This window comes from Hylaeus anthracinus, unplaced genomic scaffold (assembly GCF_026225885.1).
Source record: "Hylaeus anthracinus isolate JK02 unplaced genomic scaffold, UHH_iyHylAnth1.0_haploid 3, whole genome shotgun sequence".
Taxonomy (NCBI): domain Eukaryota; kingdom Metazoa; phylum Arthropoda; class Insecta; order Hymenoptera; family Colletidae; genus Hylaeus; species Hylaeus anthracinus.
Window position 1 is genome coordinate 10,386,540 of NW_026535284.1, and position 20,204 is coordinate 10,406,743.

The 20,204-nt window shown below is 41.1% G+C and overlaps 2 protein-coding genes and 1 long non-coding RNA gene across 4 annotated transcripts in view; 2 read left to right on the top strand and 1 right to left on the bottom strand.

Annotated features, from left to right (window-relative positions):
• The window catches only part of LOC128893437 (pikachurin-like), a 160,233-nt gene extending 144,198 nt beyond the window's left edge, over positions 1–16,035 (top strand). For both annotated transcript variants that reach the window (XM_054154354.1, XM_054154355.1), the window contains exons 10-15: positions 3,619–3,842; positions 7,356–7,605; positions 8,797–9,080; positions 9,437–9,682; positions 9,799–9,902; positions 10,354–16,035. In XM_054154354.1, the coding sequence (XP_054010329.1) occupies positions 3,619–3,842; positions 7,356–7,605; positions 8,797–9,080; positions 9,437–9,682; positions 9,799–9,902; positions 10,354–10,502 (1,257 nt within the window). In that variant the 3' untranslated portion in view covers positions 10,503–16,035. The remainder of the gene's footprint in view (positions 1–3,618; positions 3,843–7,355; positions 7,606–8,796; positions 9,081–9,436; positions 9,683–9,798; positions 9,903–10,353) is intronic.
• LOC128893455 (uncharacterized) lies at positions 10,918–17,767 on the bottom strand. The gene is made up of 4 exons (XR_008461334.1): positions 17,615–17,767; positions 17,264–17,510; positions 16,702–16,850; positions 10,918–12,677 (listed from the first exon to the last, which is right to left on the bottom strand). It is a non-coding gene; the product is annotated as an uncharacterized LOC128893455 (long non-coding RNA).
• Positions 17,768–18,185: 418 nt separating this feature from the next.
• LOC128893451 (ER lumen protein-retaining receptor-like) lies at positions 18,186–19,788 on the top strand. The gene is made up of 4 exons (XM_054154387.1): positions 18,186–18,490; positions 18,603–18,792; positions 18,879–19,348; positions 19,483–19,788. Exons 1-4 carry the CDS (start codon positions 18,400–18,402, stop codon positions 19,500–19,502), a joined length of 771 nt encoding a protein of 256 aa, XP_054010362.1. The 5' UTR covers positions 18,186–18,399; the 3' UTR covers positions 19,503–19,788.
• The last annotated feature ends 416 nt before the right edge of the window (positions 19,789–20,204 follow it).

Genomic DNA, 20,204 nt, shown 5'->3' on the forward strand with positions numbered 1-20,204 from the left:
CGAAAAACAGTCCCCGTGCAATCTCCTCGCTGCCTTGTCGCGATAATAAAGAGAGACGAACAAGCTCGGTGACAATATCTGTCAAATTGGTAATGGGAAGTTTCTACACGTCGGTACGTGACGATGAAAGTGCGCTTTCGTTGGTTGCAAAGGATTTTCTGGAGGAGGTTTCACGATTTTACGTTTCAACTAGCTATGCCCCGCGGTTTCACCCACGTGGAATACAGGATTGTCTCGAAATAAGCAACTCGATAATCACCATCTTTTTATTTGAACTCGCTTGCCGAGTGAGAGATCTGACAAGAATTGAGAATCCCGTGAAAACGAGAAGCCAGTTTATTTCGCCCGGGATGTTTTTATCGGTCGTCCACTATTTTTTTTTTTCCAGTCGCATGTCCGTATCGTGTATCAGTCGTTGCGTTCCGCGACTCGAAATGAAATTCGAAGCGACGTCGATGAATTAAATCACGGCTAAACGCGAGACCCGACGGTCGACCGACTATTTCCATTCGATCCTTTATCGCGAACGCGAGCGAGAGGGTTCGCAACGACGTGAAACGGGCTTTTGAAGTCGCCGCCGATAAAGCTTTCGGAAAACTCGATCGAATTGTCGGCGGCGTGCATTATATGGAATTAAAGGGGCGACGGACCTGCACCCTCGGAGTTGGAGAACGAGTTTGAGTTTCAAGTGACACTTGTTAGCTCCATGGTCCTTCGTGGCTGTTTGTCGAACGAGCTTAAAGGAAGTTCCGTTTCGACGGGAAATACGGTTATCCAGGATGAGTAATAGAAGCCCTTTGCTCAACGGCAACGATTGATCAGTATTCCCTCCCGGAAATTTCCGTGAAACCGTACGAACCGGGCGAAACAAAATAGCGAACCGGTAGAGGCTGTTGCGAGAGACTTTCTTTAGGGATGCTTTATTTTGCTTGGAGTGCAGACAAATTCGAGCTGATTTCTCGTACGACTGGTAAATATGTTTTCACTGCTCGTAGCGCGATGTTAAATATACGGTGTTTATTCGTTAACGGGGTATTCTAGTCTGAAGTGATCCAGTAAAAAATCATTAAGTGCTTCAAAACTTGACTGCAATTATATTCTGTACGTTGTAATTATAACACTAATACAGATTCTATTCTCTCGTCATACGAATGTTATCACTTCTTAGCGTTCTAAATTCAGAGTGTTCTACTTTTATCAGAATAGATTTGATCGTTTGAATTGAAGCAGTTGGTAAACACGAAAGCATTCGCTCGTTTCTGCTAAATCGTGCAGTTGCCGTAGTTCAAAGTATCCGAATGCGATTGCACGTTACGAGAACCGTTTAAAGAGTCTGTGGGAATCGTGTTCGTAGCAAACGAATCATCGAGTACCGTGCTTAATTATACCACCGCGCGCCGTATTGAGTTCTTGAAACGTTGGATAACAATCGACGATCTTGCTCCAGTCGTCGCTTCGGATGATTTCATACAGTGACTGCGAAAAGTATTTTCAGGCGAAGCTTCGCGTAGCTCCGTTCAGTAGAGATCTAATTTAAGCTCGAAATTTTGATTTCGGATAGAGAGACTAGAAGTGAAATGGAGGATTAACAAAAACGGGCGAATATTAATTTTGTTTCGTAACTCTGCAGTTGAAATTTTCCAATTTTCTCTCTCCAATTTTCTTTGATCCCCAATTGAAATATAAACTTTACATTATAATTGTACAATTGAATTCATTGAAGCATTTTTCTTACTAATGAATTAAAAACATTTAAGTCATTTTCATGAATAAATTTGTTTCGTAACCTCCTCCTTTCTTCCTCGCCATTTATAATTCTTTATTCTAGACATTTCTAAATTAATTAAATTTATCAAATTTCTGAAACGAGAAACTATACGCAAAAAAATGATTTATCCTATTAAAATTGATTCGGAAACGAGCCTGAACATTCCCCCTGGATACTTTTCGCGCTCACTGTACGAGGTGAAACGCGTGCCGCGATTTTTCGCGTCTCCCGAGTACAAAGGGAATATTTCCTCCTTCTTGGCGATTTTAAAACGTTTCAACGTGCACGAAGGCATAATACCGATCAATTTGTCCTCTCATTCGCAGACGCCACTTCACGTGTGCACGCACGTGTGCGTCGAAATATATGGCAGATTATGCGCCGCTATATATACGCTGATATCGATTATAACAATGGCGGATGCATTAAAGCCCGTCGTGGACGCGCGGAAACGCGTCTGATAAAATTGGTATCGGCTTGTCGGCCGATATTACTTCCGGGACACTTGGGAAAGTAATTTTAATACCTAATGGGGGAACGCTTAAAATTGATATTTTCCTCGCAATAATCGCGGTCCCCCTTCGCCCGTCATTTTCGTTTTATTCTTTTCCTTTCAGACACCCTTATCACCCTAAGATCTTTTGAATTTCCTCACGCGCTCTTTTCCGCGTCTTACGATCCTCCCTTATTTTCCGTTCTTGCACTTTTTCATAGGCCCCTTTGCTGTTTAGCCCTTTGAGGTAATTAATTTCAAACATCCTCGAGGAAATTGCACTCAACCTCAACAACCAAATAATACGTTAATTTATTTTCTTACGAACAGCAACGAACCACCTAATATTTTCTAAATCGCCAAGCATGTGATTCCCGATAGCTATCGTATCTACCCAGCAAAATTCAAAGCTCGAAGCTACAGAGAAAAATTCGCCTAACGACGAACCTCGATCCTTAACTTCGCCGCGCCACAAGATTGAAGTGTATCTCCTCCGTCGCGGTACATAAAACGGAATTTTATCCTCACCCCATCCACGTTACACCTGTTCCTCCTCGTTTTACCTCCCAGGTAGGTGCCATCCGTTATCGCAGCGCCGATGTTCTCGTATAACGAAACGTTAGCGAGCCCCGATGGAATTTATGCGATGATATAATGCGCGGCACACACGATCTCCGGAAACTCGCCAGGTTTAATTTAGTGCCTGTATCTCCGACGCGGAACCGCTTGCTCGCGAAACGGTCTTCCTGTTCGGTAACTACGTCATTTCGGAAATTGACGTCGCGAGATAACCGGTGGGAAAAATAAGAGGCCAACCAGAGCGCCGAGAAATAATGTCGTCGGATAGCTTCGAAAGAAGATCTTGGGGTAGCTTGGGCTCCGCGATTTTTCACCGTCGCCGATGAGAAATCGGCCGATTTATGGCGGTTACCTTGTCCGATGTTCCATAGACCACCGTGAGGGCTCGACGAAGCGATCGTTTGCAACAATAGATGGTAATAAACAATAATCGGGACCGACGATGTACTGTTCTGGGAGAATTTTGTAGCAACGTTGGGGAATATTGATTCTAAATAATGGAAATTTTCTCTGTGGTATAAATATTAACGTAACGAGTAACGTATTTGAGTTGTTAATCTGTGATTTTTGATTTGAGAAAACTCCTAAACGCAACTTAACAAAATGAGAATCGAGTGCTCCCCGTACCATTGAATCGTTTCTCAGTCACGTGCAATCGTTTTTCATCGCGGATAACGCGTCCTGCCCAAGGAAGCAAGGATCGACGACGAACAATTTTCCCAAGGAAATGCTGCTCATCCGTAAGATAACCATACCCGATGGATTCTTTGGCTTGCAGGTACCGTCGTTCAACGGATCCTCTTATCTTCGGTACGCGGGATTGGCCGACACGTCGCTATCTTGGCTGGAATTGGCTGTCACGTTGAAACCGACCGCCATGGACGGCGTTATACTTTACAACGGCCACCATAGCGACGCTACCGGAGACTTCATCGCGTTGTACCTCTCCTCCGGACACGTTCAATTCACCTTCGATCTGGGAACGGGACCCGCCACTTTGAGGTGAGTCGATTCCCTTAACCTCCCCCGCGTTCCTAACCTTCCACGACATCACTCCCATCCCCTAAGCGATCGAGTCTCGATACTCGAACCTCGTTCGACATCCAGGAACGTCCACGGCCCGACCCGTTCCTTTCAATTTCTTCGCTACTCCTTTCGACCAGGTCCTAGACTTTAATTGAATCGTTTGCGCGTCGACGAACGGATATTGTAATTTCATTGGGTACGTGCACACGATAACTGGAGTATAAAAGAGAAACGTAGGAGCCCCCGCTCTCGTTCGCGTCTGATTAGACGGAGAAGGAAGTGTATTTTCGCTTGACGAAAGTTCCCGGATTCGGCTTTAACGCGTCCGCGAGGCTAGGCGACAATCCTAAACAATACTCTCAACAATGAAATTAACTCCTCAGCTGTTCGCCGAACGAAAATCAAATAATTGACGTATAAATTGAATAAATTACCAAAGAACGCCCTTCGTAAATTATCATACCCAACTTTAAGCTTCCATGCAAATCAGATAAAGTAGAGCCAGGTGAAAATGAAGCGAGAAAAGGGTGGAAACGACGTTCATGGAGTTCTGTCTGTACACCCGCGGCGCGGACAAGATCGCATTGATTGCGTCGCTTGTAACGCGGCATAACGAGTTTATGCGCGATGCGATCGATTAACGAAGCACGACGCCCGGTGTCGAAAGAACGCGCCGTATCGTTTAATCCGTGCTATCCGCTGGTAACGATGTATCGACGTCGATCGGCCTCATCGCGAATTAAGCCTCTGAATATTCATGACGGAAAATCAGTACGCGCATCCTCCAAGGCACAGGATCCCAGGGGATTGGATCCTGGGAGCTCCATCGGGTCGCTTCATTTTTCGTCGTTTCATTAGGATTACATCCTTTGTTCGTGGAAAATCCGCGCATAGGCCGAGGAACGGGTGAGAATGATCTCATGGAGAGCCTGATGAGCTTTTTCTTTTGGTTTCGTCAACCCGTTATTTTTGGATAAAATTACACTGTTGTAGAAATTAAGGAAGATATAAATCAGAATTCAGTCTTTTGGTTATTTTGATTGTATTAGGTTGTCCCGAAAGTTTCTTTCGCGAATTGCACTCAATGATTTGATGTGGTCGTGTTTATATAAATAGACAATCTAATTTCATAGATATTCATGTTGTAACAGTAATGGAGCAAAATGAATCGTGCACGATTCAGTAATGTAATAACATAAAACATAAACTATTGTGCATGTATTACTTATTAATTATATTATTTCGTCAAAGCGCAACCCACCCGGAAAGATCCGTCTGCATAAAAAGGGTGTTTATCGAAGAGGTTCATAAAGCCAGCGCAAACATCGGTCCGGTTTGCCTTCGTATGTAAAACAGAACGATGTTTGATTTTCTCTAAAGCGAAAACATACTCCCGACGTCGAGTTGATCGAGATTAATTAAAGTGAAATATTTTTCGACCGTACCGTGTCCACGCGGTAAAGTTATAACGGGAAATGCGACAACCCCTCGCGTTGTAGTAAACGGTAATTTAATTACAGCCTGATCGATACCGGGGAAATTATATTGCGATTGGAAATTAGATTCGTACGCGTTGTACACATTTAATGACGTGTGTTTAGAGTCAATTCGAACACGTGTATTTTTTTTTTTAAATTTTGATCCCGACTGGTCGATTAAATAAAATTTTATATTCACGTTGAAGATAATTATGTTTCAGGGAGTTCTTTATTTTATTGGGAACCTAGTATGTTTTACCAGGTTTATGTGCCAGTCTTGCAATTCGTCCTCTACATTTATTTAATACTTGCTTCTGCATTACTTTGTATTTGCATTTGCTCAGACACCTGTCTTCATAATTCTCCCAATTAGGGGTGCAAGTGGTCTGTTGGGACCCACTAGCACTCCTATAGCTCGGGTACCTCGGGATTGCTAAACCCGTATTGTAGCTATAATCAAATATATTATAGCTATAGCCCCTGAGGGTACAGAGAAAGAACTCAGCGCGTGGCGAGCAAGTAAACTACAAGGGCCACTGCGTTATGGCCGCATATAACCGTAGACTATAATTGCGATAAAATAAACTCGACCTATTTTCGAAACGGTCAAATTTTGAAACCGTGTTGTAACAAAGAATTTATGGAAAAAAATGAAATAGTTCCCTTCCTCTGGTTTGTGTAAGAGAATTAAGGATAAAAACGTTCGCTCCTTACTCTATCCCCATTAAATATTCTTAGGATTCAACGTTTTCTGACAGACACCATTTTTAACGCTCTTCTCCATTCCTTCGCGCTTCGTCCCTTAACAACAGGGCTGAAGTTAACATTATCCTGAAGCACCATTTCCCTCACTGTCTGTATACTCTCTCCCACAATCATGAATTCCAATCCTGGTCCATTACACCGCAGTATTTATATTGTCAATTGTTAAGCACCCTTCCTTACCTCCTGGAAGGGTTTCTGGATTTCCCTGTCAGAATTATCCTCATCTTCCGCTACCTTCTGTGTACCAAGTTTCTTCTTGGATAAATACGCGTTCATTACTTACGCCAGCTCGCTCGAAATCTAAGCTAAATCATCTACATCTGCATTTTACATAAATGCAAAAACGACATTAAAGTCGAATTGTATATATCTTTGAATTCTTTGTTCGTGTTTTCTTTTTTCTGAAACTCCCTAATTCTGTTATATATTGTGCTCCGCGGCTATCGGTAACTCCCCTAACGGAAAACTAAGAATCCACGATTTCTCCTGCCGTTAGGAGTCCGCAGTAACGTTTGATTCTCTTTCAAGGGAAAGTTTTCCCTGCGTCGAGCCTGAGGACCGTTCGATAGACGACTCTCTCACCCCTACGCGATCCCCCAAACGTGGCTGCCTCAGCGAAATATTATCCATGAGCAAACTTCATTCGCATTCACGACGTTTGACCGGAATCACGGCGATGGGACTCCATTCTGGTTGGTTTTTTACCCGCTACAGATTTCCCACAACCCTCGCCCGCGAGGTTTCATTACTGGCTGACTGGGAACGTCACGTTTCATCTTCAACCGTAACCTCGACGCCCCTGAATTTTTTTTCTTTAGCTTAAAAACCGTATTTCCCTCGTGTTTAAGTTACGCGAGACGCAATAAACGCGTATGAATTGAAATATAATTATTTAGACGCGGAGTTTAATTATTCACTTGTTTTCAGTGGTACATTTCATGTAAATGTAAATTACTATTGGAAGATTTCGAAATGCAGACGTTGAATAAATGTAACGGAATTAAATTGTAATTGCACTTTACATGTGAAACTTAATTACTTCAATTATATTTACTCATTTGTTTATGTAGTTTAGCAGGTTTCGAGATACGCAATCAAAAGTACGATTCTTATTATGTATTGAATTGTACTTGGAAGGATTTTCAAACTTGAAAATTCGTCAACAAAATCGTCTATACGATGTTGCTTCTGTGATCGAACTGAAATTCATGCAGTCGAAGGGTGACATTATTGATCGATGTTGCAGAAGCGAGAAACCAGTACGTATTGGCGATTGGGTCGAGGTGCGAGTCTCGAGAACCGGACGTCTGGCGTCCCTGGAGGTGGAGGACGATCCTCCCCAGGAAATCCTGGCACCAGGAGCTTTCACGCAACTGTCTCTACCGCTCAATCTTTACTTGGGCGGTGCACCGTCCACGGACATGTACTCGCCCAAGATGAAAACGACAGCCAGCTTCGTTGGATGCGTTCAAACCGTCATTCTGAATCGTCGCGAGGTAAGGAGCAACAGCGACGTCTCGTTAAAATACTCGCGATATAAATAAAAATAAAAAATTTGTAGAAGAGTTGAAATAACACGTCTTACGTTAAGGTGATTAACATTTAGAATGAGGAATTTTAACTGAAGCTCTTAATTCCCTAATCTCCAATTCTTACTTTGATAGACCAATGAATCACGATTTTCCTAACGATAACCTCTACCAAAACCAATAAAAAATATAAACCAAAAGATAAACCAAAGAAAGTGTCACCGTGACAAAACCTGCATTCATAGTACTAATCATCCGCTAATAAATTCTCTAATCGAACAAGATAATTTCCCTCGAAACGAGATGCGATTCCATTGGTTATTTTTCTTTCTGCTACGAGCAACCATCTGGATTCTTCCCCAATGGCCACAGGAATAATCGAGCGTGTACCGAAAGCTCACGTTCGAGAGGCAAAAATATTTATTACGGGGATAAGTATTTTTACTGGCATTAGACCGTATGAATGCACGCATTGCGAGCTTCAAACTCTTTTTCTTTCGGAGTTAAATCCCCTTCGAGGACCTCCGGCTGCAAGTTGCGCTTTTATTGCACCGAAGTGCACCGACTTGGATTTCCCTCTGTCGCGGAGGAACTATTGTCTACTTATAAATTCGCGGAATACGCTGGCAGTATTATTATAAATTCAACGTAATGCTTGGAAACTTGGTGCTGCGCTCTCGTAAGAGGGTTAATTCTCAATAATTGATCGCGGATGATGAAGAATTAATTACACAGTGGAGATCGATGTGGTCCGATGTAAGGATTGATTTTTAAAAAATCTTTGAAGAATATAAAGCGTTGTTAGAATATTATTTTCAATAAGTTTCCGTACGTTGGTTCTCGGTTGACTTAAAACTAAAGGATTCAAATATAGGTTTAACCTAGTATGACATAAAAATGTTGTTGGAGTCAATTCGACTTTTTACTTGGGTATCGCTACGAGAGAAACCACTCGAAACCATAAACTACACAAATCCAACCACAGATTAAAAATTTCCCTTAATTCCTAGTGGAGGGAGCACACGACCTTGAGCAGTGAATTTTCTCAGCCTAGATTTCCCCGTCAGTTTCCACGATTTTATCAATTCCACGCACATCGAGATGCAATTCTCATTTTGTTCGAGCAGATTGTCAAACGCGTTGGTTTTCTGCATGCAGATCGGAATTCTCGCCGAGGCTCTGGGCGGAGTGAACGTAGGGAATTGCGGACACGCGTGCGAGGCAAGGCCCTGCGGAGACGCGGAATGTCGTCCGCTACGAGACAGATTCACGTGTCGGTGCAGACCCGGCATGCCTCATCCGTGTCCAGCACCGGACGACAACACGATCCTCGGTGCCTCACCAGTGAAATCAATTGTGGGGACGCGATACGAGAGATCCGTGCCGAGCTTCTCCGGAAGCGAGAGCTACCTACACTACAACGACGCTGACACGATGAAGAGGTAACCACGAAAGAGTTCAGCATTTTTTTTTTAATATATGTATGACACGTACAATATTATTTTACATATATTATTAACCTCGGATTGAAGTGATTATTGACCCCCTTAAAAGAAATGAAAATTACGTATAGTCTTGAAAAATGAGTGTATAGTAAATGAGTGTGCTATACTATAAATAAAAAAAAACCTTACGAATCTAAAGGAAACAAAAATCCAAAAGATCCCCAAAATATTGAAAAGTAACACTCCAGATTATAATACCGCCTCGAAACCAATAAAAATCACCACTACACCTCTTCTTTTCTTAATAAAATACCTTCTGTCCATTTTCGCCAAATCCAATCTTCCTCCCGCAGGATAATAAGCTACAGAGTGGACATCAATATGAGATTCCGGGCGAGCAGCAGTAACGGTCTGCTGCTTTGGAGCGGCCGACAAGCGGATCCGCAGGAACAAAGGGACAAGAACGACGACTTTCTTGCCCTGGGCTTGGATCGCGGTTACCTGACTCTAGCTTATAACCTGGGCTCCGGCGAGGCCGTTCTGCGGTACAATTTAACGAGACTGGACGATGATCTATGGCACCGCGTTCGGGCAGTTAGGTAACCGCGTTAGAAACTCGCCCGCGAGCTCGTAACCGTTGCATCGGCAAGTTTAAATTCGATCAACGGTTTTTAATCGCGTCCCGATGTCCTGAAGTTGACCGATGTGTCTTTAGGAACGAACAGTGGGCGTCGTTGGTGGTCGACAGCGGCACGGGAGTCTCGGCGTCGTCGCCAGGACAGCTGAGACAGCTCAACACCGACACGGGCCTTTACGTTGGTGAGTGTGACACTTTAACGCGATTGCATCACCTCGTGCACTCCCATTAGTGCATTAGTTCAATGGAGAAGCTGTTGGGGAAAGTCTGTGTACAACGTATACGTTGCAACACTGTGAGTGGTAGAGGAGTTTAAGGATTTTTTGTGTAGTGTGTTATATGGAAGTTGAGAGTTTGGAGAGGATTGAGAGGACGAATAGTAGAGGAGTTTCAATGATTGTTTTAGTACTGAATTATATAGAGATTGAGAGTTTGATATACATATAAGAGATGAGTAGTGGAAGAGTTCGAATCATTTTTTGAGTATTCTCTGAAGATCGAGAGTTTGATATACAAATGATTTTTCAAGAGAAGGAAGGAAACTGCATTACGTAAACCTCCTCCGCGTGCAGTCCAGACCCCCCTTTGGAACATTCTTTCAATCTCCCGTACATACCTTGGATATTCCCATAGGTGGTGCGCCAGACATCGTGAGGACAACAGGGGGCAAATACGTGAAGGGGATCGTCGGTTGCATCAGCGACTTAGTTCTGGACTCTGACTTCTCCGTCGCGCTGCTATCACCTGCACAGGCGACAAACACTCACTCGTGCATCCCCTGAAAGACATCCGTGCCGTCCGAGATTAGGTGGTTGGGTCCACGCGCGCACACGCTGGACCAACGCTAGGATATGAAAATATACATCACGATGAATCGCTGGCGTGGCCAGGACAACGACGATGCAGCGTTCAAAGTGGAACCTCGAGAGAGAGAAAAAAATAAATAAATAAATAAAACGCCTTGAACGCTTCGTCACATCGGCGTGCGATTTGTACACCCCGATCACAAACACACACGGTTCATCACTTTTTGTACAGACTCATCCAACGACGAAACCCTCTCCGAGAAGGGGATAAATTAAAAAGGAAAAATGGAAAAAAAAAGAGAAAAAAAAAGTAACGATACGAAGACAGAAAAAATGGTTAACGGAGGGACGAAACGAGGATGTCTCGTTGGATTAGCGGTCAACTTGTAAATATTAACGAAAGGTAAAACGGCGGTGTTTTCGGAGATCTCTGTCGGTCGCATCGCGACGTATTTCCGTTCTGCGACAACTTCCTGTCCGCGACCTTCGCGATCGAAGGATCGACCACATCGAAACACCAAGTTCTCACAGCGAAGGAAAATGAAAACGAGAAGAAGGAAGGTTCTGTTCCGCTTATCATCCGCCCACCCCCTCGAGTTTTGCGTTACTTCGTGTCGCGACGAATTCAAACGATTGTTTTGCGAGCCCCGAGCGGTTCTTTGAATTCTGTTCCGAGTTCCTACGGGCTGGACGGAAGTTGTCACGCGTGGAACGGTTCTCTCTAGTCAGTCACGACCGTCTCTGGCCGGATTAAGAACTCGACGGGGCGAGTCTCGAGGACCGTCCTCGGCCTAATAAGATTAAAGTAGAAAAGTGCACACAACCCCTCCGCGTCAATTTTTATTACGCCCTTCGAGTGGACGAGAAGCCTTCGATTGCATCGGGATTCAACCTCAGCGAAAAGCAAATTCAATGGAGCCATCTAACCCTTTCGATCACGTACAAGGACGAATTCGTTACTGTTCGAAAAATCTGTGATGGGAGTCTAAACATGAACACTTGTTTCGAAATTTTCAACAGAACTATAATACTAAACAATGAAATCTGATTATTCTAAAACGAATTACGTTGTAACACTTCGTTTGTAATGTATATTACGTGACAACGTAAACAAAAATTCTGTATCGAAAGGATTAAATGTGTCTAAAGCACTCGATGGCACCGCTAGATCGCGTACAGTCGAAGGTGGTGTTTCTCAAACTCTGGTCCAAGGACCTCTAAAGGATCAAAGGTAACAGAAGATAAATTTTTGTTATCGTTCAAAAGCCAAGCAAAACAAATTGTGTAATTCCGTAACAAGAATTCGAAATATTCTTATATATTACATATTCTCAGAAATATTTTTCAATTGTGCGTTAATAAAATAATTTGATCAGGTCCTCGCTAGGTAGTTGAAGAAACACTGGTCCAAGGGTTCACTTTATTTTCACGATACGTGTGTTGTACATACGGCTGCACGTCTCTCTAGCACCGTTTCATTTAGCACGTTCCGAGCGCAGGAGCCTCCGAACCCTCGGATAAAGAGGATCGAGTAGAATCGAGCGGAGAAATTAAATCAATTACGAAAGGTACAAGAAGGACCAAAAGCAATTGACATCGTCACCGATGCGAAAGTAGTTGGAATCCCCCCCGCGATCAAGCCACTGTACGTGGAGAAAGTATCTTTTTGCTCGACGGGTATTAACTCGCTGATGCTATCGACTTTCCATCGACTACACGAGAAATTATAACGCTCTGGTTGATGAAAAGGATCATCCATCTTTTCAATAAAAGGGCACCATAGATGGGCAAAATTTTATTCGAATGATAGATGAATAAAGGCACAATAAAATAAATATATTCAGATATGCCTATATTCTTTTAACGTGGTATAATTTAATACGGTCAGGAGGCATCAGAAAATTCTAAATCTTTCGTGCATCCTTTTAAATATTGATAGCAATTAGAAATTGGCGATTAGGAATTATTTATAGCGTTCAGAATCTCACCCATCTCTGAGTCCTCGGCTATCGTCGCGCACGAGGGGAAGTCCACAGCGTAGCGAGTCCTCGAGCGCGTGTTCTCCGTTGTTAGCGCGCATGTGCGTCCGTTTCCTGCGCATTTGGCGCCTCGAGCGAACCGTGTCGCCCCATCGATGGGCATAACTCTCACCTACGCAGAAATTTAGTTAATCGATCCTTTAACAATGATTAAAATTCGTATCTTAGAATGAAATATTTCAAATTTAATTGTCCGATCGAACAAACCGTTTAATGTAATTTAATGAAAAGGATGAAAGGTAACGGAGAGGATCGTGGCTACCGATGGCAAGATAAAAACATTCTCTATGTACGGATTTTTATAAATTCTCGTTGCTTTTGCGTCCGAATCGACGAAATACACGGAGTTTGGAAGAGGACTCGGCGCGCGCGCGCGTTCCCGTGCTTACGAAATCACCACTAATGCTTTGTAACCGTAAGTACTTCCTGCAAAATCGGGCAGCGTGCACGCTCCTCGAAAACGTTTCCGCTTATGAAGCACGAGCCGCACGTTCGTAATGGTTGAATATCTGTATAAAAAAAAAAAGAAAAAAAAACTAGCTACTTAATTACGGAGATATCCCTGCATATTTTCTTAACATGGTAGGGCTTTTTCAAGCGGTCCTGAACGAACGGATCCGGCACGCGTTAAAGCACCCGGCACAACTCGAGCCACGATAACGCATAGACGACCAAGGAATTCGTAATTCAGAATTTGTTATAGTAAATCAGATAGGGGCTTTTTAGGGGATCGAGGAAGACCTTGGTCACTCTCAACGGCTCCTCGTTTCATCCTACGTCGTTTCATCAATTACATTTCTCCTTTTTTTTGTATTATTAATAACTACTCCCGTTACGCGCCTGTCTGTCTGAAATTACATCTCACCCTGTCTGACTAGAATATTTATCTCTCAAAGAACTCCCCCACGAAAACAGAAAAGTCGAAGTCATCTACAAGGGTCATTTAGCAGACCTTAGGGCCTGTCTTGGACGTGAGCCTTGTCATCGTTGAAACAGTTTCAAATTGCGTCGCGTCCAAGGCAAAATCTGTTGAATAACCCTCGCTGATGTATCGTTCTTTGTACAAACACTATTAGTATGCGTTATGCGTCCAGCTCTGTGATCATAAGGGCGCACAGGACGAACATAAATCCATTCGAGGCTTGGTTGTGCCAGGTGGATTAAAAGGAGCGGATCGGGATCAGTCGGAGCCAGGTCAATACGTATACACGTCATATCGTAAAGGAGGGCGAGACGAAGCGTAAGAAGAGATGTGGATTAACGAATAGGGGTTTAAGATGTAAAACTTTAGTTACTCCGTTGTACGTGAATGATTTGAACGGACGATCGAACCCGAACACATCATGAGAAAAGCAATCGGCTGTAGTCAATTTTGTACGAATGTTATTTTCTTGAAATTATATAATGAAAATATCAAAGATGAATGGTAGTTACGTAGCAAGTACAATATATAATGTAAACGATTCAACGTGAAGTCTAGCGATGTAAAGACGGATGTATACGAGGCAGATAACTTTAGACTGTCTCGTGGGCACTCTCCCTGTTTCGTACTGTTACTGTGCACAATTCTTTCGCAACGTGTGTACATACCAACCTCCGTGCGACTTTTCGAGCTTGCATACGTGCAACTTTCAGTGAGGATCATTTGTTTTGCACAGAGTGCTGTCGTGCACGTTCTTTTTCGACGTTATAAACCGACGTTTATAAAATGTGCACTTTGTCTTTCCGTTTCGATGTCGTGCTCAATTGTTTGCATCTCCCGATCACCTGTTCACGCTGGATATAAGGTTCCTCAACGATTTCTGCTGTTAACGCGTAGCAACAAATGATGACTCGACATTGTCGACGATTGATTTCGATAAATACAGAGAAATTTACCTAAGCGATACATCGTTCTAAATCGTCGTCAGGAAATTTTCAACTGACTCGTGTGTTTTATTCGATCTCAAAAATGTTAATTTTGAAAAATATTCGAATGCGTTTCACCGTGATATCGTTTAGTTTTAGCGATAAAATCTAGGCTTGTGCGGGTCCCGGTCGGGACGGGAATTCCTCCCGGGATCGGGATGGAATTCCGAGAATTTCAGAATCCCGGATGTATTCGGGATTCCCGGGAATTTCGAAATCCCGTGCATTCGGATTGCTGAAATTTTCAAGAATAACAACACTTTCGGAAATCCCAGATATTATTCTATATCCCGAACATTTTCGAGATCCCGTACATTCTCGGGAATCCCGAATCAACTCGGGAATCCCCCACACCCCTAATAAAATCGCGTCTGCCGTTGCCTTTTAAGTTACTCGGACGGATATGTAAACCGAGGGTAAACGAGTGCATGATCGAGTATCGAACGTCGCTCTGTCTGCCTCGCTTGGCACGTTTCTCTCGACCAGTTTGAAGGAAAGCGGATAATTGTTTTCGCGATCAACGCATACGTTGCAAAAACGACCAAAAACGGTTGTCGATCAGCATAAAGATCGATTCAGATTATACGACACGGACCGTCACGTTCCGGCAACGACACGTACCGGCACCGACACGACAAAGCATTAAAACACGCATTTTAATGGAACTATTCACACTTAACAGACACCGACCTGAACGTTCCGTCAACGGGAATAGTGTGAACAGTCCATTAAAACGCGTGTTTTAATGTTTTGTCGTGTCGGTGTCGGTACGTGTCGTTTGCGGGAACGTGACGGTTCGTGTCGTATAGTCTGAATCGACTTTGAGTCGTACAAAATGCCTGAATACCCCGCGACGATTACAGCGAATCCGAATAAGGGTGAAGCGAATCGTATACTCGCGCACACGTCCATACCACCACCACCACCACCCCCCCCCCCCCCACTGCCCCATTTTCAAACCAAAAACGAACAAAAAAAATTGAATCGCTGAATGTTAAAGAAACCTTGGACAAAAGAGCGAGAAAAAAAGGGAACGCTATATTGAAAACGAAAAAAAAAAATATCATACATATTAATATATAATAGATATTATATTATTACTGAATATTATATTAATATATGATGCTATATATTAAATATTTCTATTATGTCCGTCTGCAAAGTCTATTAGAAGAGTCTATCCTGTCAACCTATTCTTGCGACCCATGTGAGTCTCCTCGAATATATATGTATATACATATATGTAAGTGTATGTATGCATGTATGTATGCATATAGAGTGGTCGAAACATGATTTTTTTCATATTTCGATGCTGCATAACAAAAAGAAAACGGGAAGAAAGAAAACCGTACGAGCACACATCAATGAACGAGGCGAATGCGAACAGTTCCCAAACGCTCCAACCTCGGATGAATCAATTATTCGTGTAGATCGTTCGATGATTAATCGCGCGATGGAGCTTATCGGATCCGATGGTATCACGCGACCGTGCACAGGAAATTCTTTTATTAGAATCGTGCCCACCGAAATACTTTTTTTATTATTATTATTATTATTATTATTATTATTATTATTATCTCCGAACATATCTTTCGCTATTTGTAAGATTTCATTATTGGTACAGTTTGCGTTTCCTGACCGAAACGAGGAAATGTTTCAGGAAAAAGCTCCGTTTCGATGTGAAGCTTGGACGATCGTTTATAAATCAAACAAATGGTAGAATCAAATTCAGATGTGTCTGTGAACTGAATCTGCCTCCGATTCTTTCTAAAATTTTGTTTCGGATGTAAACCAAAACGTTCGGACGTCGATGAAATACTTGTTATCGGTTTTGTTATAAATTTATCGAAATGTTCAGTTTCACCGAACAAAATGGAAATTATGGAATCACGAAGAGCTTACTTGTAACGAGACTCTCTCGAGGGACACGTTTGTCATTAAAAAAAACACACGATTCTAAATTAGTCTATTTCTTAAATCCAGCGCCGCGCGATGCAATAATTTAACGAGTTGTGTATGTATATGTTGGAGCACGCAGTGGTATAAATTCATATGAGCAAATGTGTGTGTCTCAGCCCATGTTGTCGAAGCATCAATAAAAAAAGAGATTTTGTAAATTACGCGGCTTTATTCCCTTCCGTACCCTATTTCCAATCGATAAAAATCGTTAAAAATTCGTTATAGAATTTATAGTACAGTCTGGATATCAACAGATAAATAGCACGTACCCTTGTTAATGACGCTCCGCTTGACACTTGTTGTTACTTTTGATTCCATAGAACGTACGATGACCTCTCTCGAGTGAAGAAGCAGTGAGTAGGGAAAGTCAATGATAATGGTTGAGAATTTTCTCAGTTGTTCTCCAATGGTATTTTAACTGCACAACAAAAATAATTCCTCTTAGAAACGTTTGAATTTGGCGCGCAGATACACACGACGCACGCCATGCGCAATTCGGATACGGTTGAATAATCGTGAATTCGAAATTCGCGTCAATTTCGCGATTAACTTTCATACGCATATATTAACACAACATGTTTTGTTCGATAATACCGTACACGATATTAAAGCGTATAATATTAGTTAAAAGCAGTAATAATGAAGCAACAACCGATACTCGAAGTATCTTGCATGCAATTGTAATTTAATTTCGAGCAAAAACGTGACACCGATTTAATTGCAAATTCGATTGAATTTACGATAAAAAGTATAATATTATGCGAAGCAGCAGTAGAGAACACGGGATAGCAGTAATATCGATTAGGTATCAACAGGTAACCGGAACCGTACCTTAATGACTAGTTAATGACGCAGCGGCTAACACATCTTGTCACTTTTACTTCCACGAGACGACTGACTACTGCTCTCGCTCTAAGCCGCTCGGGTGGGGATAACGAAGTGAACGGCGCTGAGTAGGGGTAGAAGACGCCCTCTCATTGGGTGGATTCAAAAGGCCGCCGCTTACTAAGCGCTTTATGAGCGCAGCCGACACTTTGTGAGCATTCACTCGCTCTGTGAGCGCTCACAAAGCTCGTATCTAGAATAACATTATCGACACATTAATATATTGTATGATCATGTTTTACCAAATTTTACATTGTGTTACGCAATGTGTCGCTTTTGCACTTTACTGGAAAGCACCTTTATGTACTTGTAGCTCATTTCGATTTCACATCTTTTTTATTTGATAATACTCCTTTTCGTTCTCGACTTTTTCATGTACTTGGCGTAATTTTTTTACTTTTTCGAAGTTTTTTATGAGGATTTACAATACCCAAATTGATCGTGTTAATGCTATCAAAATGTTTCACAATAATTTATAACACATTTTGAACGAAACAACCATAACCTCTCTAAGTATGAGTCGTGTAACCCAGTAGCCTTGTAACATAACCTACAGTCAGTGTAAGAAGTAATCGTACAGCAACCCATTTAAAACAAATGATTTCTGTACGAATACTTATTACAGTCACTATATTTGCAATGCCCAAATTAATTATGTCAATGCTATTAAAATATTTCACAGTAATCTGTAATACATACAATATACTTTGAACAGACGAGTCAATCATAACCTCTCTATGCATGAATCCTGTAACCTTGGTCAGGAATTCAGGAATGCGTACAAGGAACCAATGGAATTCCCAGCACGTAATCATCTGATGTATATAAATCACAGAGAACTGTTGCTAACCTGTGTATAAACATAGCCTTTATCTCATTTTTATCTTAGTAGCGGAAGAGTAATATGATGCAATTAATTATTGTACGTTTCATCTTGCATGTCCATTTCAAATCTTATTCATACTTTTCGTAAGCTTAATTTGTCGTTCGATGTGAACGCAGTCAAATTAAACTTGTTGCGCATTATTTTCGTCACGTAGAAATCTCATATGATGTGACTTAGTTCGGTAACTGAAAGTATAATGAATATATTTCGTCTCACGGGTGATCTTTTGCATTTATTTGCAATTGTCGGGCTTCTTTATAAAATATGGAAAACAGGAAACTGTAGCGGTATGCATTTTTTAGTTACATTTAAAATTTACTATGGTTAATACATTGACTACACTTAGAAATCTTTAAACCATACTGTAATTTTTATGAATGTTTTGATTATATTCTACAGGTATCAGCGGCAAAACACAACTTTTGTTTGCAATCATCTACACAGTCCGTTATGTAGATCTGATAACAAGTTATATATCAGTATATAACTCTTCTCTTAAAATTATTTTCATTACAATCTCATATGTAACAGTGTATTTGATATATGTACGATTACAATCAACATATGAACATACTCGGGATACATTTAGGTATATTTGATATACATGCAGCAATATATTCATAAAATAATTTTGTATATTTATATTTAGTGTAATTTTTTACATTTTGCTTTCAGAATCGAACTTCTAATTTTAGGTGCAATGATATTGGCAATATTCATTAACCATGAATTCACAGTTATGGAAGTATTATGGTCATTCAGCATTTATCTGGAAGCTGTAGCAATGTTGCCACAATTATTTTTTGTAGCAAAAGCAGGAGAAAAAAAACGCACCATGAATTATTATGTTTTTGCTATGGCAACTTATAAAGGATTTTATATTTTAAACTGGATTTATCGATACTATACACAAGACTTCTATGATTTTATTGCTGTAGGTGCGGGCATAGTACATGTGTTTGTTTACTTTAGCTACTTCTGCATCCCGATATATAAGAAGGAGAGTGATCTGTCCTATAATGCAGAAAAGACACCAGTTCCAACTATGCAATCTCCTACTCCACAATACATTTCTAATTGTCTCCTGGCAGAAACAAAAGATGAGTTTCCTAAAATACATAAAGGGACCAAACAAGAAAAATCTGGTAAAAATTCAATTTTTCTTATCTACCAAAACGGAATTGGAAACCTATTAAATAACATTTCTTTATTTTGTTTTATTTTTTTTTAACGCATTGCTATACTAATCTTTTACATTGTTTTTTTTATTTTTATACAGATTTGGCCAACTCAGTATAGCATTGCATACTGTAATGCATTATGTTTCAATTGCTCATTTGAGAACAATGCATCAGCTTCTTCTCTACGATTTACAACATACAGCGATCAATGGCGAAAAATACTTAAATAAGAATGGCAGTTACAGCACAAGAGATATAATTTTGCCATACGAAAAATGAAAATTGAGAACATAAAGTATACTATACAGATAAAAATATATCATTTATATTTTCTTTAAAAATGTAATTATATCTTTCAGCTTGTATAACAAAGAAAACATTGAATTAAATCTTATACTTTTATATATACCGAACCCATTATCCTTTGCCCTAAAAGAAATATTAAATTTTTGTTTCAATTTTCTCTGAAAAACGCTTGGTGAAGAGATAGATATACTTCTCCTGATTACAAAAAGCATAATTCTTACGTGTTTTTTTTTTTTTTTCATTATTGTACCTGAAACACTGGAAAAACTATTTAGTAGTTCATCTACTCTCCGTTGGTGGCGCCAGGTTACCTCCTCTTACTAGTGAATACATACATGTTTTACTAGGGATTTAGGTAAAAACAAACCAGAAGCTTCATATCGCAAACTATACGTTTACGACTAGCTTTTGCAATGGGAATTGCAATGCGCGCGTTCCTAAACATGTTAAGTCTGCGACTGACATAATATTTTTGATATACTGCATCGTAAACGTACGATACCAACGTACTATA

What these genes read in the sequence shown, in the direction of transcription:
- LOC128893451 (XM_054154387.1), top strand. Translation starts at nt 18,400, where the DNA reads ATGAATATATTTCGTCTCACGGGTGATCTTTTGCATTTATTTGCAATT. An exon ending in GAAAACAGGAAACTGTAGCG is followed by an intron (nt 18,491 to 18,602) that starts GTATGCATTTTT and finishes TATATTCTACAG; the next exon opens with GTATCAGCGGCAAAACACAA. An exon ending in CATACTCGGGATACATTTAG is followed by an intron (nt 18,793 to 18,878) that starts GTATATTTGATA and finishes TTTTGCTTTCAG; the next exon opens with AATCGAACTTCTAATTTTAG.